The 24059-nt window shown below is 47.6% G+C and overlaps 4 protein-coding genes across 10 annotated transcripts in view; 3 read left to right on the top strand and 1 right to left on the bottom strand.

The window, feature by feature from the left end:
- psda (pleckstrin and Sec7 domain containing a) overlaps window positions 1-13924 on the top strand; it is a 31079-nt gene extending 17155 nt beyond the window's left edge. For both annotated transcript variants that reach the window (XM_062400330.1, XM_062400331.1), the window contains 12 exons: window positions 904-1101; window positions 1183-1263; window positions 1565-1677; window positions 3705-3763; window positions 3865-3954; window positions 7314-7357; window positions 8045-8235; window positions 8370-8440; window positions 8809-8966; window positions 9533-9677; window positions 9769-9912; window positions 10500-13924. In XM_062400330.1, the coding sequence (XP_062256314.1) occupies window positions 904-1101; window positions 1183-1263; window positions 1565-1677; window positions 3705-3763; window positions 3865-3954; window positions 7314-7357; window positions 8045-8235; window positions 8370-8440; window positions 8809-8966; window positions 9533-9677; window positions 9769-9912; window positions 10500-10799 (1594 nt within the window). In that variant the 3' untranslated portion in view covers window positions 10800-13924. The remainder of the gene's footprint in view (window positions 1-903; window positions 1102-1182; window positions 1264-1564; window positions 1678-3704; window positions 3764-3864; window positions 3955-7313; window positions 7358-8044; window positions 8236-8369; window positions 8441-8808; window positions 8967-9532; window positions 9678-9768; window positions 9913-10499) is intronic.
- Window positions 13925-14295: 371 nt separating this feature from the next.
- Window positions 14296-18387, top strand: LOC133965794 (elongation of very long chain fatty acids protein 6-like). The gene is made up of 4 exons (XM_062400342.1): window positions 14296-14827; window positions 15829-15960; window positions 17261-17412; window positions 17545-18387. Exons 1-4 carry the CDS (start codon window positions 14727-14729, stop codon window positions 17964-17966), a joined length of 807 nt encoding a protein of 268 aa, XP_062256326.1. The 5' UTR covers window positions 14296-14726; the 3' UTR covers window positions 17967-18387.
- A 12-nt stretch (window positions 18388-18399) lies between these two features.
- On the bottom strand, window positions 18400-22555 carry aifm2 (apoptosis inducing factor mitochondria associated 2). Its single transcript, XM_062400341.1, has 9 exons — window positions 22501-22555; window positions 21857-22033; window positions 21390-21505; window positions 21185-21304; window positions 21019-21111; window positions 20163-20271; window positions 19897-20049; window positions 19594-19794; window positions 18400-19015 (listed from the first exon to the last, which is right to left on the bottom strand). The coding sequence occupies exons 2-9, from the start codon at window positions 22029-22031 to the stop codon at window positions 18864-18866; spliced, it is 1119 nt and encodes a 372-aa protein (XP_062256325.1). The 5' UTR covers window positions 22032-22033; window positions 22501-22555; the 3' UTR covers window positions 18400-18863.
- Window positions 22556-23239: 684 nt separating this feature from the next.
- The window catches only part of ninl (ninein-like), a 20915-nt gene continuing 20095 nt past the window's right edge, over window positions 23240-24059 (top strand). For 5 of the 6 annotated variants that reach the window (XR_009923912.1, XM_062400668.1, XM_062400667.1 and 2 more), the window contains exon 1: window positions 23240-23356. The gene's annotated coding sequence lies outside the window, so the exon portion shown is untranslated. The remainder of the gene's footprint in view (window positions 23357-24059) is intronic. The other variant, XM_062400663.1, reaches the window with a different exon arrangement.

The raw sequence follows: 24059 nt of genomic DNA, 5'->3' as shown, positions 1-24059 counted from the left end.
GTCTGAACACAATAATGTTAGCCTAAAGTAGATAAAGGCTTATTTATTTGATATTAACATGTGGTTATAAACAGCATTTAGTGAATTATGATCATTTAGAGCCAAACAGACCATAAAGCACCGGATGTTAGGGGGGTGGATACCACAGTATGATTGACAGCTAGGACCATCCAATGGGGGTGCAGAGTGTCCTCGATTTTTGAGTCAAGTTCCCACCCCCTCTCCTCAAAAAATGGTTTCTTCTGGTCTCAGTAACCAAGATGGCGCTGAACATATGACAAGCCGATGCTAACAAACCAATGGGTGACAGCACGGTGGTTCGATACCTGTTCCCATGTCACTGTCCCTGACTCAGTGGTGAGAAGCTCCATGAAGGGAAGTAGATGCAGTGGTTCGACCACTTCCCACTTTCTGACTCTCACTCGCAACTCGAGAGTCGGACTTCACTTCCTGTTCGAGGTCCACTTTCTGTTTAAAAGTCTGATGGAGGACGGCTGATGGAGGACGGACATGTCTCAGGAGCGCCAGCGGCCGATAGGTGCGTTAAATTCAAAATGACTGTGCCCGGCTCGGGTGGAGAGAGTAAATGAAAGCGTGTTGATCCCGGAGGAGACGCCGGGCGATGCAGCAGCACTGGTCACAAACCGACTCCGACCGTGAGGCTGAGGAACCACCTGTTCACCGACCGGGGGGGGGGGGGGTCTCAGGTGATGAGGAAGCAGAAGCCCAGCGGCTGTTTGACGTGTTTGTGTGGAAACTGTCAAAATAAGAGGCTTTTATTTTTCAGTCTAAGATTTTTACTGCAGGAACAGAACAGGAACAAGACTCAGGAACGAGAGCAGAAACAGGAAGTGAGAGTCATGAGATAACGTCCCGTGTGTGTGTCTGTTTGTGTGTTGCCAGGGAGCGTCTGGTGAACCGCCCCCCCGAGCTGCTGTACCCACAGGCTGACGTAGCTGAGCGCCTGGCGCTCGGCGGCAGCGACGACGAGCTGGCCAACGGCACGAAGGCCGACCTGCAGGCCGCCAAGCGCCTCGCCAAACGCCTCTACCACCTGGACGGCTTCAGGAAGTCTGACGTCGCCCGACACCTGAGCAAGAAGTCAGTGTCCGTCTGTGTCCTCATGTCTGTCATGTGTCAGTTGTCCTTCTTAACGCAGCTCTTCTGTTTGTGTGTCTGCAGTAATGAGTTCAACCAGAAGGTGGCAGAAGAATATCTCTGTAACTTTAACTTCAGCGGTCTGAACATCGACCAGGCGCTCAGGTCAGTCCTCACCTCGTCTCCTTCCAACTCCCAACGATTCAGGCTGCTGCTCAGATGAAGATTTTTAGAATATAAAGTTGACATCAATGAAAGTTTCTGATGCAGATGTTTCACATTAAAAGTCAGGAAAGTGACAGAAACATCATCTGAGCCACTGGAAGACTTTTAATGTGACAGGCAGGAAGTAAAGAGTTTGATTGACAGTGAAGCTAGAGATGTGTCTCTGAGGTGGAGGAGACTCAACCCAGAGGAACAAGAGAGAACATGGAGGAGGTGATGAGTTCAGGATCTGTGGTTTCAGGTCGTTCCTGAGGCAGTTTGCTCTGATCGGAGAAACTCAGGAGAGAGAGAGAGTCCTCGCTCACTTCTCCAGGAGATTCAGACAATGTAACCCCGAGAGTCTGACCACGGAAGGTACCTGTCTGTCTGCTGTCTGTCTGTCTGTCTCACATGTCTGTATCACCTGTCTGTCCATCTGTCTGTTCTCCTGTCTGTCTGTCCTTCACCTGTCTGTCTCACATGTCTGTCTGTCTGCTCTCCTGTCTGTCTGTCTCACCACCTGTCTGTCTGCTCTCCTGTCTGTCTGTATCACCACCTGTCTGTCTGTTCTCCTGTCTGTCTGTCCTTCACCTGTCTGTCTGCTGTCTGTCTGTCTGTCTCACATGTCTGTATCACCTGTCTGTCCATCTGTCTGTTCTCCTGTCTGTCTGTCCTTCACCTGTCTGTCTCACATGTCTGTCTGTCTGCTCTCCTGTCTGTCTGTATCACCACCTGTCTGTCTGCTCTACTGTCTGTCCATCTGTCTGTTCTCCTGTCTGTCTGTCTGCTCACCTGTCTGTCTCACCTGTCTGTCTGCTCACCTGTCTGTCTGTTCTCCTGTCTGTCTGTCTCACCAACTGTCTGTCTCACCTGTCTGTCTGTTCTCCTGTCTGTCTGTCTCACCACCTGTCTGTCTCACCTGTCTGTCTGTTCTCCTGTCTGTCTGTCTCACCACCTGTCTGTCTGCTCTCCTGTCTGTCTGTTCTCCTGTCTGTCTGTCTCACCACCTGTCTGTCTCACCTGTCTGTCTGTTCTCCTGTCTGTCTGTCTCACCACCTGTCTGTCTCACCTGTCTGTCTGTTCTCCTGTCTGTCTGTCTCACCAACTGTCTGTCTCACCTGTCTGTCTGTTCTCCTGTCTGTCTGTCTCACCACCTGTCTGTCTCACCTGTCTGTCTGTTCTCCTGTCTGTCTGTCTCACCACCTGTCTGTCTGTTCTCCTGTCTGTCTGTCCTTCACCTGTCTGTCTGCTGTCTGTCTGTCTGTCTCACATGTCTGTATCACCTGTCTGTCCATCTGTCTGTTCTCCTGTCTGTCTGTCCTTCACCTGTCTGTCTCACATGTCTGTCTGTCTGCTCTCCTGTCTGTCTGTATCACCACCTGTCTGTCTGCTCTACTGTCTGTCCATCTGTCTGTTCTCCTGTCTGTCTGTCTGCTCACCTGTCTGTCTCACCTGTCTGTCTGCTCACCTGTCTGTCTGTTCTCCTGTCTGTCTGTCTCACCAACTGTCTGTCTCACCTGTCTGTCTGTTCTCCTGTCTGTCTGTCTCACCACCTGTCTGTCTCACCTGTCTGTCTGTTCTCCTGTCTGTCTGTCTCACCACCTGTCTGTCTCACCTGTCTGTCGGTTCTCCTGTCTGTCTGTCTCACCACCTGTCTGTCTGTCTGCTCTCCTGTCTGTCTGTCTGCTCACCTGTCTGTCTGCTCACCTGTCTGTCTGTTCTCCTGTCTGTCTGTCTCACCAACTGTCTGTCTCACCTGTCTGTCTGTTCTCCTGTCTGTCTGTCTCACCACCTGTCTGTCTCACCTGTCTGTCTGTTCTCCTGTCTGTCTGTCTCACCACCTGTCTGTCTGTCTGCTCTCCTGTCTGTCTGTCTGTCTGTTCTCCTGTCTGTCTGTCTCACCACCTGTCTGTCTGCTCTCCTGTCTGTCTGTTCTCCTGTCTGTCTGTCTCACCACCTGTCTGTCTCACCTGTCTGTCTGTTCTCCTGTCTGTCTGTCTCACCACCTGTCTGTCTGTCTGCTCTCCTGTCTGTCTGTCTGTCTGCTCACCTGTCTGTCTGTTCTCCTGTCTGTCTGTCTCCCCACCTGTCTGTCTCACCTGTCTGTCGGTTCTCCTGTCTGTCTGTCTCACCACCTGTCTGTCTGTCTGCTCTCCTGTCTGTCTGTCTGCTCACCTGTCTGTCTGCTCACCTGTCTGTCTGTTCTCCTGTCTGTCTGTCTCACCACCTGTCTGTCTGTCTGCTCTCCTGTCTGTCTGTGTGTCTGCTCTCCTGTCTGTCTGTCCTTCACCTGTCTGTCTGCTCACCGGTCTGTATCACCTGTCTGTCTGCTCACCTGTCTGTATCACCTGTCTGTCCTTCACCTCTCTGTCTCTCACCTGTCTCACCTCTCTGTCTCTCAGACAGCATCCACACTCTGACCTGTGCCGTGATGCTGCTGAACTCTGACCTTCATGGAAACGTGAGTTAGATTTTTATCTTTAATCAAAGATAAAAAAAATAATGTTATTGATAAATCTATTTACTGTATGTGTGTGTGTGTGTGTGTGTGTGTGTGTGTAGAACGTGGGGAAGCGGATGTCCTGCAGTCAGTTCATCTCCAACCTAGAAGGTCTCAACGATGGAAAAGACTTCCCCAAAGATCTGCTGAAGGTACACACAGGTGTGCGTGTGCGTGTGCGTGTATCAGTGTTAATTTTGGCAGCTATTTTTGATTTAGTCTTAGTCTTTTGACGAAAATGCATTTTAGTTTGAGTCACATTTAGTCATTTAATCCTTCTTAGTTTTAGTCTAGTTTTAGTCACATTTAATAGCCACATTAAACTCCTTTTCTATAAAAACATATAGCTGCAGCCTAATAGCTTAAAAATATATATTTAATTTTAAATGTAAAAACAAAAAGGGAGAGCAGGTCAGACTGCAGCCGGACACAGAAACTGAACATCGGTACAAACCAACTGCAGCTTCTGCTCTGATGAAGAAGCTGAGGGGCTGATCTGTGATCAGCTGAGACCAGAGAAACTCTGTGTTTTCACTGTTTCCACTGTTGAGAAGCAGTCGGTCACTGAGAGGCTGCTCCACGAGAACGAGCTCTAACTGAGTCTCTCTGAGCGAGTGCGCGAGGCGGGGGGCGGAGCTACGGACCGGAGCGCTATATGGGGCGCACACACACACAGACACACACACACACACACACAGTCACTCAGCCGTTCCCGATACTTCATGACGGCCTGATACGTTGATGTTTTAAAAATTATTGTGACTTAGTCAACAACCAACATTTTCGTCTCGTCTCGTCAACGAAAATTAAAATAGATTTCGTCATTGTTTTTATTTTCAAAGATTCGTCTTCGTCATGGAAAAAGGTCGTTAACGAATATATTTCGTCATAGTCTTCGTCAACGAAATTAACACTGGTGTGTGTGTGTGTGTGTGTGTGTGTGTGTGTGTGTGTGTGTGTGTGTGTGTGTGTGTGTGTGTGTGTGTGTGTGTGTGTGTGTGTGTGTGTGTGTGTGTGTGTGTGTGTGTGTGTGTGTGTGTGTGTGTGTGTGTGTGTGTGTGTGTGTGTGTGTGTGTGTGACAGTAAAACACTGATGATGTTTACAGTGTTTTTCAAAACAAAATATTCTTCTTCTCCTTCACTTGATTCATTTAAAATAAAATAGATTTTTATAAAATAGATAAATAAATGATTATAATATTTTATTATTTATATTTTATTCAGGTTAAATCCTCGTCATGTTTTCAGATGATTGTCACAGATTTACATTCAGCTCTGTGAAATCTCAGATGATTGACAGCTCAGAGGAGAGCAAGGGGCGGGCTGAAGCTCCTCGTCGTGCTCTGATTGGATGCTGCAGCCGAGAGAAAATGCGCATAGAGAGAGAGAGAGGGGAGAGGAGGGGAGAGCGAGCAACAGTCCAACTGTTCAGAGTCTCAGAGGAGAGGAGAGGAATAAAAAAAAGAGTGGAACAGAGGAAGAATAAAGGAAGAGAGGAGCAAGAGAAGAGGAGAGGAGCAGAGGGGGAGGAGTGAGCTCACCTGACGGAGGGATTTTCCTGCAGGAGGTAGAATACAGACAATAACAAGCAAAGGAGGAGGAGGAGAAGAAGAGAGGGGGTGAAGTCAGAGTAAGAGGAAGGAGGGATTCTCTCTCTCTTTCTCTCTTTCTGTCTCAAGCAACAGGAGACACTCTCCTCTCCTTCACATCACTTCATCCCTCGCTCGGTCGCCAGGGCTGGAGGAGGCTGACGTCGGTTTCGGGGTGCTCTCTCTCTCTCTCTCTCTCCGTCTGCGTGTGTGGGTGTGCTCGCTCGCCCCTGTCTCCCTGCGTTCTGTGTTTTGGACGTGCGAGCTGCTGCTGATCGTTTCCTCCGTCGCGCAGATTTCTTTGCAGTCCAGGGATTTGCCTCCATACCCTCCTCTTCCTCCTCTTCCTCCTCTTCCTCCTCTTCCTCCGCTGCACTCGGACGTTCATCAGAAGAACATCAAATTTTATTTATTTAATTTTGAGTGAATGTTTGTGTGGTTTTCTGATGATCTGATGAATTTCACATCACTGCCTCTGAACTGTTGATGGATTAGACTCTAATAGAGGGACGTGTGTGTGTGTGTGTGTGTGTGTGTGTGTGTGTGTGTGTGTGTGTGTTAGTGTGTGTGTGTGTGTGTGTGTGTGTGTGTGTGTGTGTGTGTGTGTGTGTGTGTGTGTGTGTGTGTGTGTGTGTGTGTGTGTGTGTGTGTGTGTGTGTGTGTGTGTGTGTGTGTGTGTGTGTGTGTGTGTGTGTGTGTGAACGCTCTGACCTGTTTATTGAGTCGGGTCCTGATTTGCTTGAACTTAACTTCTGAATTAATTATCAAATTTTTTAATTTGATTTATTTTGCTTTAATCAATAACAAACTTTTTTGGTAACTGGTGGAAAAATCTAGATTTTTCTTATTTTTTTTTTAAATATTTTATTTTCTAAATAGATTGAATAGACAGTCAATGCAAATCATTGTCTGTAGGAAATGATTTATTAATATGCTAATATATATATATACTTAGCATATATACTTTTTACTTTGAAATTTTAAATATTTGACTCTTGTTTTTGCGTCGTGAACACAACCTGTTGTTTAGACGACAAAGACGTTGACTCTTCGGTCTGGTGCGACATCGCGTCCATCAGCTCTGATTCCTGATGTTTGGCTGACGAGCCCCCCCGACCGACCGGCAGCAGGATTATGACGAACGCTGCTGTGTTTTTATGCATAATGAATAAAGCTGGATCCATAATGCAGCAGGCTGAGCTCTGAGGACACGGTCAATCCAGACTCACACCCACCGTCCTCACAGCCTCCTGGTATCTGGATCTAAGCTCTGTGTTTCCACTGGAACCAGATCAGAAGAAGAAACTGGACTAAGTAGTTTCTGGTCTAAAGGTCGAGTCGAGTTTGAAGTTGGTGGACCACGTCTTGGACGTAGTTAAACTCAAATCTCCACCATGATCGGTGTCAACAGCATCCACTCCTCTGGCCGCATGCGGTCTCGGTCACTGTGCTCGGTCCGGAGCGGGCGAGACTCGAGGGACACGGACCCGTTCAGGTATCCCAGAACCCCCCGCTCCCGCTCCCTCAAACCGCTGGCGTTCCCCGACCTGCTGGGAAAGACCCAGGACGGACAGCAGCACCTGCAGAGCCGTAAGAAGAAGGTAGAAGCCTGAGAACTCGGAAACCGATTTCAAATAATCGTTTCTATGAAGGTGTTGTTGATGGGCCATGAGGGGGGGGGCGCTACACACCTCAGTTCTGATGGGAAAGCGCTCTTACTGGAGAATAATCAGTTTGCACATCGTGAAGATTCTTCACATGTCACAGTGATCTGAGTCGAACCGAAACCAGTGTCTGTCTAAATCATATTTAATAATAATTATTAATTGTGTTTCACTCAGTTCAACAGTGTGAAAGATGTCCCACACACACACACACACACACACACACAGTACATGTGACTCTGTGTTGTGTCTCCTCAGATTCTCTACAGCTCCATCAAGAACGAGAAGCTGCAGTGGACCATGTAAGTTTCATCACTGTGTGTGTGTGTGTGTGTGTGTGTGTGTGTGTGTGTGTGTGTGTGTGTGTGTGTGTGTGTGTGTGTGTGTGTGTGTGTGTGTGTGTGTGTGTGTGTGTGTGTGTGTGTGTGTGTGTGTGTGTGTGTGTGTGTGTGTGTGTGTGTGTGTGTGTGTGTGTGTGTGTCCCTGCTGCTGCCGACTCCCTTAGTTAAGCCTCTGTTGCCATGGTCCCTGCTCCTTGCCTCTTGTAATTGCAGGTCAGGTGACCATGTGACCGTCCACACGTCTCGTTAGCATTTAGCATCTGTCCTCCTCGTGTCCCTTCTCTGTTGAAATGAACATCAACAGGAAGTGAGACACACGAGGATTTAATGTTATATAAGTAATTATTGATCAGGAACGATAGTGAGAAGAAATCTGGTGAAATGTTAAGATTGTTTCTGATCCCTTTGTCTCAGAAGGACCAAAGTGAAGTGTACTTGTTTAAATCTGGCAGTTCTGCCCCTGGTGGTCAAAATGAGTTACAACATCAGAGAAAACGTGATTTTTGTTAAAAAGAGAAACTGAATTAGTCACGCTTGTCTTCAGGGGATTCTTCTTCAGGTCAGAGAGGAGGAGGAGATGTTTGTGGGGACGAAGTCTTAATGAGGTCCCTGATCCTGACAACCCTCTGTTTTCTCTTCTCTGTGAAGTGATGAAGAGGAGTTGAGGAAGTCGATGTCGGAGTTGGCTGACGTCCGAACAGACTCCGCCTCCCACACCATGAAGCGACTGGGAGGGGGAGGGAACCCGCTGCTTGGCGTTGCCCAGCAGGCGGACGGCGAGCTCTACAAGAGCGGCTTCCTGGTTCGAAAGGTCCACGCCGACCCCGACGGAAAGAGAAGTATGTCACTTCTTCTTCTTGAGCTACTACATAATTAACAGTCGTTACGTTTTATTCATTTTTTTTTTGTCCTTGTCTCAATGTGTTACGTTACTCATGACACATAATATCCCATGATGCCTTGTTTCCTGCAGCGCCGCGGGGTAAGAGAGGCTGGAAGTCTTTCTACGTCTTGCTGAAGGGTCTTGTGCTCTACCTGCAGAAGGTAAACACATGAACTACATTACCCAGCAGCCCCTGTGTCGCACACACCACGCATATTTTTAGATGCGTGACCCAGATCGAACTGATTTCAGGTCAGAGACAGAACTGAACTGTTTTAGTATTTTAAACGCTATTATTTTGAAATATCTGGCACCATTTCATTATAGGTTCTTTAATTTTGTGATGTCATCTATTATCTCAACCAATCAAAGACATCACGTTAGATCCACAGTGATCTAACGTGATAAATCTGTCATTTAATTTAATAATATAAAAATCACTGCTCCAATAATCGAATACTGGGAATCCAGTCCGTCAGTCTGTGATGTCACGTTCTCACCTGCACGCCGCTCTGTGATTGGCCGACAGGACGAGTACCGTGCGGAGCGGGAGCTGACGGAGGAGGACGTGAAGAACGCGGTGTCCATCCATCACTCGCTCGCCATGCGGGCGGCCGACTACAGCAAGAGGCCCAACGTGTTCTACCTGAGGACGGCCGACTGGAGGGTGTTCCTGTTCCAGGCTCCGTAAGAACACACACACACACACACACACACACACACGTTTACTTAGTATCTATTTGTTTGTTTTTTGTTAGGTTTTTATTTTCGAGGACATAAATAAAAAAAGATAAATAAGCATCCCTGAACAAACCAGCTGCTGCTCCCACCTCCAGGTGTGAAGCAGGAGTTTGGTTCACGTCGTGTGGGCGGAGCCTCGGACACATCGGGAGGTTCTGAGTGTGTCGCACACTTTTATTAATGTGAACGTCTCCTGGGCCACAATGAAGGAATCAGCTGACCACCTATGACCTTTGACCTTCTTTTATCAACTCTTCTATTTATTATTTATCATCTCCTGAAGATGAATCAGTGAACTCTCTTGAATTAAAAAGCTTTGCCTCATATCTCCTGACCAGAATCTTTTCAAAGTCATAACAACACTGAAAGACTCTTAGGTCTTATTTTATTTTATTTTTACCACAATAACGTGAAGTTCAAATATATTCTACTTTAATTTGACCTCAATCAAACCTGATGCACTGATGAGTGAGGCGTGAGTCCAGCTGCTTCAGATCTGTGTCCTCCTGCAGGAACGCGGAGCAGATGCAGTCCTGGATCACGCGCATCAACGTGGTGGCAGCCATGTTCTCGGCTCCGCCCTTCCCGGCGGCGATCGGCTCTCAGAAGAGATTCAGCCGCCCTCTGCTGCCGGGATCCAACACCAAACTGACCCAGGTACAGAGGACCGAGAGTCGCTGGGGATTGTGGGTAAACTCTATATGTGGAAGCCGCACAAATCCCAGAATCCTTTGCTTTGACTCGACAGGAAGAGCAGGTCAAGTCCCACGAGAACCGCTTCAGGGGCGTTTCGTCCGAGCAGGACGACCTGACGACCTCCATGCCGAATCGCAAGGTCAAAGGTCGTGAGCTGGAGGAACAGAAACTCCGACAGGATTACCTGGAGTTTGAGGTGATATTCATGCAGGCCCATTTCCTCTTGGGCATTTTTCTGAGTAAAACGTCACGAGTTTGGGAAAAATGAAACAAATACAAGTTTAAATCCAAGTGACGACACAGTTTGACACCAGCTCCGACATTTTCTACTGTTTTCAATTTGCTGTTTCATTCAGTGTCAGATGATTTGACGAGAGAACGTTTGTGTTTATATCTAATTTTCATGTTTGTGTACGACTTCGTCTGCTCGTCTTCATCACAACAGCTTCAGCTGATTGGTGTCGGGAACATGGCGATCACTTAGAGCAGCACCATGCTGTTTAATAGCTCCTTAGTTAGAGAGCTGGTGTTATTGATTATTATTTTATCACTGTGTCATAATGTAGATGAAACATGAACTGAATTTCTACTGTTGATGATGCTTCACATTGCTAGGCTAGCTGTTTGCTTTGATTGCATTCTGAATGCTAAGCTAACAGCGGCTGGCTGTAGTTTCTTATTAGTCTGAACATGTGACCCTCGGTGATGTCCTACTCTCAGAGGACAAACGAGTGACATCACTGACGGGGACATCGTTAACGTCTCCGTCTCTGTCCTCTACAGAAAACTCGTTACGGTACGTACGCCATGCTGCTCAGAGCCAAGCTGGCGAGCGGGGACGAGGACCTGACGGCCTTCGAGTCGCGGCTGTTTGACGACGGAGGCCTGCAGAGGACACACTCCAGTCCCTCGCTGCCTCAGGACGCCGCCAACAAGGAGAAAATTTGTGGAACCAAGACGTCAAAGAGCCTAAAGGTCACGTCTTCATCGTCAGCCACCAGGCAGGGAAGCAAGAAGAAGAACGGGAGCAACCAGCAAGCTGAGCTGCAGAAACAGAGCAGCAACCGGGAGGAGGCGCCGTAAGACGCAGAGGCTGCTGGTGAAGCTGGAGAAGGACACGAAGCATCATGGGTAACAGGCTGACTCCTCCTTTCCACCTTCTCCATTAAACCCCAGTCAGATTGTGATTGGCTGGGCTAAGGCGTTGGGTGAAGAGACACTCGTCACAGAAGAAGAAACATCAGAGACGAGCTGATGTTGAAACTTGAAGACGCCATTTCTGCACAGTGCACAACCGCTGCTGAGTTTCAAAATAAAAGCTTTATTTCCTGTTCAAGCTTTCATTTCAGGGACTTTGTGGAAGTGATGCAGATTAAGCTTAAACATCACAGACTATTGTGTTTGACGCCAGGACCTTCTGGGACCCTCCATTGCCCTGAAGGACCCAACAGGTACCTCCAGGACCCTCCAGAGCCCTGAAGGACCCCACAGGACCCTAACGGACACTATAGGACCCTCTAGGACCCTCTAGAGCATTAAAGGACCCGACAGGACCCTCCAGAGCCCTGGAAAACCCACAGGTACTTCCTGGACCTTACAGGGCTCTCTGCGACCCAGGCAGGACCCTCCAGAGCCCTGAAGGACCCCACAGGACCCTAATGACACTATAGGACCCTCTAGGACCCTCTAGAGCATTAAAGGACCCGACAGGACCCTCCAGAGCCCTGAAGGACCCCACAGGACCCTAACGGACCCTCTAGGACCCTCTAGAGCATTAAAGGACCCGACAGGACCCTCCAGAGCCCTGGAAAACCCACAGGTACTTCCTGGACCTTACAGGGCTCTCTGCGACCCTGAAGGACCCTTCTGGATCCTACAGGATCCTACAGGATCCTACAGGATCTGGTTTTGTCTGAACCTTTTCTTTCAGAGCGACAAACACTGACCTCATGCTGCTTCTCCTAGCAACCGACAGGGAGGCAGGTTGCCTTGCCGACCACACATGACAGACAGAGTGTGGGAGTGTTGCTGCGACGACCAAGCAAAGGGGGGGAGGTTGAGAAGGGGGGGGTGACAATCCAGAGTCACAACGCACAACAAACACACAAAAATCCTGTGTGTGTGTGTGTGTGTGTGTGTGTGTGTGTGTGTGTGTGTGTGTGTGTGTGTGTGTGTGTGTGTGTGTGTGTGTGTGTGTGTGTGTGTGTGTGTGTGTGTGTGTGTGTGTGTGTGTGTGTGTGTGTGTGTGTGTGTGTGTGTGTGTGTGTGTGTGATCATGATGTACGGAGGCTGATCAGTGTCACTGCAGTTTGTTCTATTTCTGTGGTTTTTCTCGAGTTCTGCTCGGAGCTCAGATTCTGTACGGAGGGTCGTTAGTGACAAACACTGAGCAACAATCAAATCATAAATTATTAAAGAGGAAATAAGACATAAAAGAAAATGAATTGAACCTTGTCAACAGAAAATGATAAACACTTAATACTCTTAATACTAATAAATTATAATAATAATAAACATAATGTAGTTGCTGTTTGATGTTTGCTCAGCTGTTTGCTCTTGAATGAATCGTCACATCGTCTTCGTCACTGATGAAGAAGAAACGTTCACGTGAAATGATGATTGATCGATCAGCTGGAGGAGAAGGTGTGAAGTGTCAGGGACCAATGAGAATCCACCGCTTCACCGCTGCATCGTTAACAACAGCAGTCGTTACGATCCTCCTCCTCCATCTTCTTCCTCTTCTTCACTTCCTCCTCCTCCTCCTCCTCCATCTTCTTCCTCTTCTTCACTTCCTCCTCCTCCTCCTCCTCCATCTTCTTCCTCTTCTTCACTTCCTCCTCCTCCTCCTCCTCCATCTTCTTCCTCTTCTTCACTTCCTCCTCCTCCTCCTCCTCCATCTTCTTCCTCTTCTTCACTTCCTCCTCCTCCTCCTCCTCCATCTTCTTCCTCTTCTTCACTTCCTCCTCCTCCTCCTCCTCCATCTTCTTCCTCTTCTTCACTTCCTCCTCCTCCTCCTCCTCCATCTTCTTCCTCTTCTTCACTTCCTCCTCCTCCTCCTCCTCCATCTTCTTCCTCTTCTTCACTTCCTCCTCCTCCTCCTCTTCTTCACTTCCTCCTCCTCCTCCTCCATCTTCTTCCTCTTCTTCACTTCCTCCTCCTCCTCCTCCTCCTCCTCCATCTTCTTCCTCTTCTTCACTTCCTCCTCCTCCTCCTCCTCCTCCTCCTCTCTGTCTCATGGCAGAGTTTCATCACAGAAAGTTGAATCTGTCGCTGGTGTCGTTCATTATTTATTTGACTGGAGCGGGCCACGATCACTAACCCACTGACTGGTCGTCTGTGGTTCGATGCCCTGAACTCTCCTCATGTCACCTGATCCCCACGACCTCTTGTGGTCATGACGATGTCCCCTCAGACCATCACCTCCCTCTGTGATTCGGTTTGTTTCTGTGAAATGAAATGTGACCTTTGACCCCGTCCGCCCATCTTCGTCTCGGCCTCGTTCATGGCCTGCCGACGGACGCGGGTGGTTTGACCTCTGACCCCCAGGTCCTATTTGCTCAAATATCCAGTAAGACTTTTTGCACTGTGCAGTGTAACGCAGCGTAGGAAGACTTCGGCTTCAGCTCCTCGTCTGTATCCGAACTCTGTAAATACACGTTGACATTGAGAAGCCATATTGTGGTCGGGCTGACGGCCTCGCCAGCGCTCGCTGTGGATTAGGACACTTTGGTTTAGATGTTTCAGAGCCATAGATGTCGACTCGACTGTTTTATTTATTCTTTCGTCCTCGTTGCTGTGAATGTTCTGGGGGCTTTGCTGCGGCTGAGTGTTGCTGCCAGCTCGCCAACCAACAGCTGTACATACTGTCCACTTCCTGTGAGGTTTTGGTCGTAGTGAAACTTGGACTCTGTTTACACCTGCTATTAAAATGTGTTTCAGGTAATCAGATTACAATCAGAAAGACTGAGTAAACAGGAAGTTTACTCAGGAAGATGCCTGAGTTCAGCGTGAAGAAGGAAACTTCTTCTGTCTTTGTTTGAACCAATCAGAGGAGGAGGTGACGTCTGCTGACTCAGATCTCCGTGTGGACACATGTTGACTCCAGCTGTGGATCACGTTCGTTTTAATTTCAGCTGTAAACTGAGTCACAAATATGTTTGTATCATTCGGAGGCGTAGACACAAAAATAAAGATGAGAGTGAAACTCATTTTGATGTCTGTGTCTGTTTTTATTCATTTCAAGTTAAAATGTCCAGGATGTTTAATAAGATGAAAACTCCTGAACGGAAACAGTGGAGACAACATCTGGATCCTACAGGGGATTCGACACAGATGTTTAGAATACGTACATTCAATTATATTTGCATATATGGATTACTACGCTTTAATTCATTCAATTCCCTTTACAAATATGGAAGACAATTTCTGCTTAATTCTAGATAAATAATACAGAAACGTAATGATAAAGAATGACACAATAAGTTGATATTAATAGAAAGAAATGACAAAATAGTTTTATATATACATAGACGTAGATATTTAAAGATTAATGTAATAAGATATTTCCTACAGTTCCTGAACGCAACACAGTATTTCCCGCGGCCGCTCCCCCAGGTGACGAGCTTTAAATAGACCGGAAGCCGCAGGTGAGAGACAGAGACAGAGAGAGAGAGAGACCGGTGAGGACATAGAGACAGAGAGAGATACAGAGACAGAGAGAGAGAGACCGGTGAGGACATAGAGACAGAGAGAGCGAAAGAGAGAGACTGGTGAGGACATAGAGACAGAGAGAGAGAGAGAAAGAGAGAGACCGGTGAGGATACAGAGAGAGAGAGAGACCGGTGAGGACAGAGAGAGAGAGACCGGTGAGACATAGAGAGAGAGAGAGATAGACCGGTGAGGACAGAGAGAGAGAGTGAGACAGAGAGACAGGTGAGAGGCAGCAGGACACCGGGACAGACCAGATCTCCTCCCGTGTCTCCCTCCCCAGCCCCCCGCTGTGCACGCACCATGTTCCCGCTGAACACCAGCGGTTCTCCGCCTCTGACCGAGCTGAGCTTCGAGCGGCAGTTTGACGACAGAGGTTCGATTCTCTGGATGAAGGACAACTGGTCAGTGACACTTTCTTTCATTTTGTTAGATTTTGTCATTTTATATTAAACATGACGATACGTCGATTTAAAACGAAACTCAGCTGCGGTGTGAAGTAAACGTGAAGGCGGGTTCGTGTTGTCTGGCTCCCGGGTTGCGTTTCGGCATCGATCCGGTGAACGAACCGGCTGTGGTCACTACACAGTTCCACCTGAACCGGTTTGTTCGATACTGAAGCTGAAAGCTCCGACCCACCGGAAGCAGGAGGATCCAGAGCTTCTGGTTCTAGAGCGTCACTGAGTCTGAGTAAAGGGCCCGATACAGTGAGTCACAGGTGGATGACGTCACACCTGTCACATTCCAGGCACATCGATTCAGCCCCGCCCACAACTGATGATGAAACCGAATGGAGTTGTCATCATTTTATTATATAATATAAATAATGTAATATCAATATATGATATAATCATTATTTCAAACGAAGCTGTTTAACTGTTGTGACTAAGCTTTGATACGTGATAACAGCATCATGGTATTAATGAAGTTAATTATTCAATTAATAAAATAACTCGTTTTTATTCATCTTCAACTTTTTAACAAATTAATTCAAGTTAAAATATTAATTAACAAAACCCTCTCGTGTTAAAGGATGAACTGTCGTCCGTGCAAAAAGAAATAAACAATTTTAGAGGATTGTATTATTTACTTGATATTATCATGTGTTCATTATTGATATTATCTATAAGGTTTTAAATTTGAGTTCTTTAGTTTCAGTATTTTATTACATCTGTGAATTTGTCAATGTTTGTGAAACTAAACATTGAGTTTGTTAATGAATAAAACAGTTTATTAAAATAATCTTATCCTGGAAATCCAACAAAAATAAATAAAACGGTTTTATTTTCAGTTCCTACTTGTTTCAGTTAAGAGTGTGTGTGTCACATGACGATGTTTTATTGAACCTTAACTTATCATTTTGTTAATGAAGAGACGTAATGTTTTTTTTATCTTTTCCCTGCAGGAATAAATCCTTTGTGTTCTGTGCTCTTTACGCCGCCCTGGTGCTGGCGGGGAAGAACTACATGAGGCCCCGCCCCCGGCTGAGCCTGCGGCGGCCGCTCGTCCTCTGGTCGCTCAGTCTCGCCCTCTTCAGGTGAGAGACGTGAACAGTTTAGTGTGAATCATAAACTGCAGCAGCTTGTTCACGATGTTCGTAGACTCTGTGTCCCGAGGGGAGTGAAGCTGAGACCCGTCTTCTGTGTAGTGACCAGCAGGGGGCGACTCCGCTGCTAGTGTCTATAGATTATGATCATCCAGAGTCAAATAGACCATAAAGCACCGGACATATAGGGGTGGATACCACAGTGTGATTGACAGCTAGTACCGTCTAATGGGCGCAGGTGGAAGGTGTAGGTGGGCATGTCCTCGAGCTTAGTCAGGCTCCACCCCTTGCTTGTCCAAATATGGTCACTTCTGGTTTTAAGAATACCAGTGAGTGTTTACATGAACACACATACTTACACACACACTTACACACAAACACACACACATTCCATAACCTCCAATAAAAGTTTCTGTTCTGAAAAGATGTTCTCATACGTTCTCCTGTGTTCCACCATGTTCTGATATGTTCTCCTGTGTTCCACCATGTTCTCATAGTTCTCCTGTGTTCCACCATGTTCTCATATGTTCTCCTGTGTTCCACCATGTTCTCATGTTCCACCATGTTCTCATACGTTCTCCTGTGTTCCACCATGTTCTCATATGTTCTCCTGTGTTCCACCATGTTCACCTGTGTTCCACCATGTTCTCATATGTTCTCCTGTGTTCCACCATGTTCTCATAGTTCTCCTGTGTTCCACCATGTTCTCATATGTTCTCCTGTGTTCCACCATGTTCTCATGTTCCACCATGTTCTCATACGTTCTCCTGTGTTCCACCATGTTCTCATATGTTCTCCTGTGTTCCACCATGTTCACCTGTGTTCCACCATGTTCTCATATGTTCTCCTGTGTTCCACCATGTTCTCATGTTCCACCATGTTCTCCTGTGTTCCACCATGTTCTCATAGGTTCTCCTGTGTTCCACCATGTTCACCTGTGTTCCACCATGTTCTCATATGTTCTCCTGTGTTCCACCATGTTCTCATGTTCCACCATGTTCTCCTGTGTTCCACCATGTTCTCCTGTGTTCTCCTGTGTTCCACCATGTTCTCATATGTTCACCTGTGTTCCACCATGTTCTCATATGTTCTCCTGTGTTCCACCATGTTCTCATCTTCCACCATGTTCTCCTGTGTTCCACCATGTTCGAATACGTTCTCCTGTGTTCCACCATGTTCTCCTGTGTTCCACCATGTTCCACCATGTTCTCATACGTTCTCCTGTGTTCCACCATGTTCTCCTGTGTTCCACCATGTTCTCATACGTTCTCCTGTGTTCTCCTGTGTTCAGCATCATTGGAGCGGTCCGTACCGGTTCCTACATGCTCCACATCCTGAGCAGCGGGGGGTTCAGGAGCTCCATCTGTGATCAGAGCTTCTACAGCGGGCCGGTCAGCAGGTTCTGGGCCTACGCCTTCGTCCTCAGCAAAGCTCCGGAGCTCGGTAGGTTCTTCTCCTCGTTCTCAAGCTCTCTGTTCGTTACGTGATCATTTTTTCATGTCATCTTTACCAGATTAAAAAAGCTGATGGTATTCATTTGTTGTTTATTTGTGTATTCATTTGTTTGTGTTGCAGGCGACACAGCGTTCATCGTGCTCAGGAAGCAGAAGCTGCTGTTCCTCCACTGGTACCACCACATCACCGTGCTGCTCTACTCCTGGTACTCTTACAAAGACATGGTGGCCGGCGGCGGCTGGTTCATGACCATGAACTACGCCGTGCACGCGCTCATGTACAGCTACTACGCGGCGCGCGCCGCCGGCCTGCGCGTGCCGCGGCCCCTCGCCGTGCTCATCACCAGCGCGCAGATGGCCCAGATGGCGATGGGGCTGACGGTGTGCGGGCTGGTGTACGGCTGGATGCAGCAGGGCGACTGCCACTCGCACCTCAACAACCTGGTGTGGGCGTCGCTCATGTACCTCAGCTACCTGCTGCTCTTCTCCAACTTCTTCTACCACACCTACCTGCGCCGCCACGCCCCCGCCAAGACCGAGTAGGAGGGGCCAGGAGGACGGAGTCAGTGACGAGAATGAGGAAACAGGAAGTCACATGATCATCCCAACAATCACAAACAGTTTTAATTTGATGAACGAGTCGATGACCAGTTGATCGATCAAGTTTAAAAAACATATCGATCGTGATTCACCGATAAAAGTATTCATGAGACGAATGAAGGCATCTGATTGGCTGCTGGATGAGTTCATGACAGTTCTTCTCTGTATTATTGTCATTTATTTATAATGTTTGTTATGTTATTGTGTTACTTAATATTGTTATTGTGTTACTTATGTAATGTCGGTGTGTGATTGAGTTTCTGTCGGAGTTTGGAAGAAAAAGCTTCAAAGAAAACGATGACGACCGGATTCTGAATGAAAACAAATTCGATTCATTGTTAATAAATAAAGTTTTTTATATTTATGCTTCTTGTAAAAATTTGTATTACAATAACTTTCATTAAGTTTAACACACATTATATACATTTAACAGCTGAGTTTGTATAAACTATATAAGTGTGTGTGTGTGTGTGTGCTGGCGTGTACAGCTATCTTTGTGAGGACCTTTTGGCCGGTCCTCACTTTGTCACCCCCCCCTTTTAATGGACGGTTTGGGGGTTAGAACCAGGTTTAGGTTAAGGGTTAGGTAATTAGTTTGGATGTGGGGGGGGGGCTAGGGAATGCATTATGAATGTTGGGACCTGGTGGACTACAGCTCCGCCCACATGTGGAGTCAAAGCCTGGAGCACAGGTTCTTTGTTCCTGAGACAAACCAGATCCTCCAGAACCGATAACCACATTTACTGAATACTGAAAGACCATTTTATCATATCATGTTTAATGCAGTATGCACAACATGAAGTACAAACGTCTCTCTCTCTCTCTCTCTCTCTCTCTCTCTCAGGGCTGTTGTTGCTTCATCTCCCTCCAGCTCTTCCACAGCAGCAGATCTCGACTCTTCCCCAGAACAACGGCACATCGTGGTAACTTCCAGCCGTTGAACTGGCCGACGCCATCGTCCCGGCCCATCGCCAGCAACATGGTGACGCTGCCTAGCAACCGGAGACAGCACAGTCAGCCAGCGGCTCCATCAGGGAGGTAAACAGACAGGTGTGTGTGTACCTGTGTGATAGGACTCAACCAGGGGCTCCATCAGGGAGGTAAACAGACAGGTGTGTGTGTGTGTGTACCTGTGTGATAGGACTCAACCAGCGGCTCCATCAGGGAGGTAAACAGACAGGTGTGTGTGTACCTGTGTGATAGGACTCAACCAGCGGCTCCATCAGGGAGGTAAACAGACAGGTGTGTGTGTACCTGTGTGATAGGACTCAACCAGGGGCTCCATCAGGGAGGTAAACAGACAGGTGTGTGTGTACCTGTGTGATAGGACTCAACCAGGGGCTCCATCAGGGAGGTAAACAGACAGGTGTGTGTGTACCTGTGTGATAGGACTCAACCAGCGGCTCCATCAGGGAGGTAAACAGACAGGTGTGTGTGTGTGTGTACCTGTGTGATAGGACTCAACCAGGGGCTCCATCAGGGAGGTAAACAGACAGGTGTGTGTGTACCTGTGTGATAGGACTCAACCAGCGGCTCCATCAGGGAGGTAAACAGACAGGTGTGTGTGTACCTGTGTGATAGGACGTCAGCTCCTCCCCCCTCACACTGTTCACGATGTTCTTCACAGCCACGGCGGCGTGCAGCGCGGCGTGGTACGCCATCTTGGGCTCTTGGACGTCCGTGCAGTCGCCCAGGGCGTAGACGTTGGTGAAGCCCTGGACCTGCAGGTGCTGGTTGACCTTCAGAGCGCCGCTGGGGGCCATGCTGGCGGCTGTGAGAGAAAACACACCAGTCTAAGCCTGCTGCTGAGTGACCTTTGACCTCAGAGTCACACTGAGGTCACACACACACGTGTGTGGCTGTGTGTGCTTACAGAAGCTGGAGTGGTACGCTGCAGAGTTGACCTTCTGACCCGTGCAGCAGACGATCAGGTCCGTGGACAGAGTCCCCCCCCGCTCCGTGGTCACCTCCATGTTCTTGTTGGTGACGTTGAGCTGCAGCCGTGACAGGTTGTCCACTTTCTCACCTGTAACACACACACACAGGTGTGTGTGTGTTACAGGTGTGTGTGGTACAGGTGTGTGTTACAGGTGTGTGTGTTACAGGTGTGTGTAAAGGTGTGTAGAGATGTGAACGGACCCAGCACCAGCTCCACTCCTTTCTGCAGCAGAACTTCTTTGGCCTGATGTCGGACACTGGGCAGCAGCTCCGGGTCGGCCAGAGCGATCCTGGAGTGAATCAGAACCACCTGAGAGAGAGGAAGAGGAAGAGGAAGAGGAAGAGGATGAGGAAGAGGAAGAGGAAGAGGAAGAGGAAGAGGATGAGGAAGAGGAAGAGGAAGAGGAAGAGGATGAGGATGAGGAAGAGGAAGAGGATGAGGAAGAGGATGATGAAGAGGATGAGGATGAGGATGAGGAAGAGGAAGAGGAAGAGGATGAGGAAGAGGATGATGAAGAGGATGAGGATGAGGATGAGGAAGAGGAAGAGGATGAGGATGAGGAAGAGGAAGAGGAAGAGGATGAGGATGAGGATGAGGAAGAGGAAGAGGAAGAGGAAGAGGATGAGGATGAGGAAGAGGAAGAGGATGAGGAAGAGGATGAGGAAGAGGATGAGGAAGAGGAAGAGGATGAGGATGAGGATGAGGAAGAGGAAGAGGAAGAGGATGAGGAAGAGGATGAGGAAGAGGAAGAGGATGAGGATGAGGAAGAGGAAGAGGATGAGGAAGAGGAAGAGGATGAGGAAGAGGATGAGGAAGAGGAAGAGGATGAGGATGAGGAAGAGGATGAGGATGAGGAAGAGGAAGAGGAAGAGGATGAGGAAGAGGATGAGGAAGAGGATGAGGATGAGGAAGAGGAAGAGGAAGAGGATGAGGATGAGGATGAGGAAGAGGAAGAGGATGAGGAAGCTATGATGACGAAGAGCACGACAAAGTACAAACCGATTCAAAGTGAAAAGATGTAAATTCATCCTGTGACCTTCACAAAAAGTTCATCACCTTCTTCTCTGGATGCTCCGTCTTGATCTCAGCAGCCATCTCCACACCGGTGGACCCCCCCCCCACCACCAACACAGAGTCTGCAGCCTGGACCTACACACACACAGACACACACGTTAACGACCTGACCTGTCTCCAGATCCTCGTGCCCGCCCCCTCTCCGGACCTGCTGAGTGAAGTCCTCGTAGGCCCGGACGCCGCTCTGACTCGACGCCTCCGAGGTGAAGCTTCCAGGAAACGGCCCGTCGGTGCCGGTGCACAGGATGAGGTGAGAGAACCCGACCTCCTGCACAGAGGGGCTCTGTTAGCCTAGCTTAGCACAACGACTGGAAACAGCTGGAAACAGTGAGGGTAGCTCCCCCGGTCCTCACCCGGCCCCCCCGCAGGACGACCGTCTGTCTGTCCACGTCCACTCGTTCCACTCGACCTTGGACGAAGCTGTCTCCGAACGTGTCCTTGAAGGGGATGAAGGTTCTCTGAGCGAAGCCTGGAGGCCACACGGAGGTCAAAGGTCACACAGGAAACATGCTTATTCTATATATTAAAAAGACCTCTGATTCACAATATACAAATAGAAATTTAAACATTAAATAACGATGAAAACAAAAGTGAATTTACGTTTAAAATCTAAACAAATATTTCAAAAGTAAAACCAAATCTGAATTTTAACTTCTGAACAGTTTGAACCACGAACTTTGTTGAAAATATTTATTTAGATAAATCCTTTGGTGAACAAAACGCTTACATCAATAAATAAATAAATCAATAGGAAAATGCTCATATAAGCATCAAGCATGTTAGTATAACAGACACTAGTGGGGGGGGGGGGGGGGGGTACCGGGCTGCACCGCCGCTCGCAGCGCCGCCACGTTGTGATGAAACGCGTCTCTCGTGTCGATCAGAGTGAAGTTCACGTCCCGAGACGTCAGCTGATGAGCCGCCGCCACGCCCCCGAAGCCCCCCCCCACCACCACCACGTGCACGCTCTCCACTGACGACACCTGGCCGCCCATTTCTGCACACAGACACACACAGACACACACAGTATCACATGTAACCAGTATGGTTTATGCTGAAAGGGACAGAAACTACTAGCCTGGAGGATTTAGTGACATCTAGTGGTGAAGGTGCAGATAACAGCCACCTGAGGACCTTCACATAGAGAGAGTACTGCTATACTCTAATATTTAAACTTTTGCATGTAATGGAGTATTTAGCTGTAGTATTACTTTTACTTTGGGAACCTTATATGATTATATATTATGTGTACATGTTTATGTAATACAACACTACTTGTAGGGGTGGAAGTAACTAAGTACACACATGTAACTGAATACAAGCGAGGGTACATGTGACGCTTTGTTATTAACGCGCACGTGGAGCTGATCGATAAGTTGATTGACAGGTCTGACAGATGATCAGCTGATCCGGATCAAAAACAGGATCGAGCGTGTGGCATCACTTGATATCAAACACACTCACCCGCTCCTCGCTTGCTCCTCGATCACCGCCGCTCGCTTCCGGGTGTGCCTCTCTGACGTCACCTCCAACTGAGGCGAAGAGGGCGGGGCCGCACTGGTGCTGCCTTCATTGCTGCAGGAAATATTTGATTCATTTGCAAAAGGAAAAAAAAATCCTAGAAAGATCCAAAAGTATAAGTAAATAATGAAACTGATTAATTATGTGGGAAGATATGTTTCAACGGAACATACATTTTGAATAAAAGGGAATCACGTGGTCACGTTCACAGGGTCGTGACGTCAGTTAGCAGGCATCTCTGTGTGGCAGCGTCCTCCAGCGGCGAAGCTGCAAACTGCACCGTCACTCTTTATTCTGTGATTCATCAAATCCCAGCAGTGACCCAGTGACAGCCCGGAAGTTCAAATAGGAATCAAAATAAAACTTTATTGCAATTTATAACTTTAAGTAAACAATATTATGACGTTGAAAATGTTGTGCTCGTGTCAGTGAAGAATCAGCATCAACATATCACACATGTAATAACAGTGTGTGTGCGTAATATTATATTTCGTATTGGAATTCACACAAACACAAACAAGCACAAACACACAAACACACAAACACACACACACACTCACACACACACACACACACACACAAATAAGTAATTTGTTTATTTTGGACACAAAGAAAAGTTTCTCGGCTTTTACTGTGAAACGTCCGAGCTGAAGTTCCGCCGGTTTGTACCAGTGGTCTGTGCTGGTGTCGGTCGGTCGGTGGCTGCCCCGTTAGTTCATGTCGGTGTTTTAACGGAGAAGGTCCGGAGCACGAGAGGCAACATGGAGGAGCCGTGAAGAAGAAGAAACACGTAACTAATGTAAAGAACTAGTGATAGTGACCGGAGAAGCTTTTCGTGTTGTTGTAGGAGAAATGTTTGAAAGATGTGTTGTATGTTGGATTGTATGTTGTGCTGTGTGATGCATGTTGTGTTGTATGATGCATGTTGTGTTGTATGATGCATGTTGTGTTGTATGATGCATGTTGTGTTGTATGTTCGTGTGTCCGCGGTGTCTCGAGTCTTTTGTCCTCCCGGCTTCGTTCCCATGGTGAAGCTTCATCAGCTCGCGAGTCTCTCCGGAAAGAGCCGAGAGCTGCTCGCTGATTCCCGGCGAACAGTCACGTTACTTTAACGTTACGGTTACGTTTCAGTAAAGTTACATTACAGTTTAAATTAAGTTTAAGTAAAGTTACACAACAATGAACTACTTCTGATCCCAGGTCGACTTCCGGTTCCCACAGAGAAAACACTGCGGAGTTAATGTGCAACATGTTGTGATTTTGTGATGTTGTGTTAACAGGTTCAATATTGTTGATCTGTGGTGAATCTGAAAGAGACAATGATGAATCTGTTCAATGGGGGGGGGGGGGGGGGGGGATTTCTGATCCAACGCTTTTAGTGTGACACAAGGAAATAATCAACCTCATTATAACAGTCAAAATCACAGATTTATTTTGACATTCATTAACCACAGGAAGTGGATTTGATGGAAGCTTTTATTTTGCAGGTTGTGATAGATGTG

The sequence above is a fragment of the Platichthys flesus genome, chromosome 12 (genome assembly GCF_949316205.1).
Source record: "Platichthys flesus chromosome 12, fPlaFle2.1, whole genome shotgun sequence".
Lineage (NCBI taxonomy): Eukaryota > Metazoa > Chordata > Actinopteri > Pleuronectiformes > Pleuronectidae > Platichthys > Platichthys flesus.
This window is presented reverse-complemented; position numbering and strand designations above follow the sequence as displayed.

Excerpts from the sequence above, each read along its gene's own strand:
- LOC133965794 (XM_062400342.1), top strand. The coding sequence starts at position 14,727 with ATGTTCCCGCTGAACACCAGCGGTTCTCCGCCTCTGACCGAGCTGAGC. Across the intron at positions 14,828-15,828 it reads CTCTGGATGAAGGACAACTG|GAATAAATCCTTTGTGTTCT; the intron begins GTCAGTGACACT and ends TTTTCCCTGCAG. Across the intron at positions 15,961-17,260 it reads CTCAGTCTCGCCCTCTTCAG|CATCATTGGAGCGGTCCGTA; the intron begins GTGAGAGACGTG and ends TCCTGTGTTCAG.
- aifm2 (XM_062400341.1), bottom strand. The coding sequence starts at position 22,031 with ATGGGCGGCCAGGTGTCGTCAGTGGAGAGCGTGCACGTGGTGGTGGTG. Across the intron at positions 19,795-19,896 it reads AGCGTACCACTCCAGCTTCT|CCGCCAGCATGGCCCCCAGC; the intron begins GTAAGCACACAC and ends TTTCTCTCACAG. Across the intron at positions 19,016-19,593 it reads GCTGACGTCCTATCACACAG|GCAGCGTCACCATGTTGCTG; the intron begins GTACACACACAC and ends TCCGGTTGCTAG.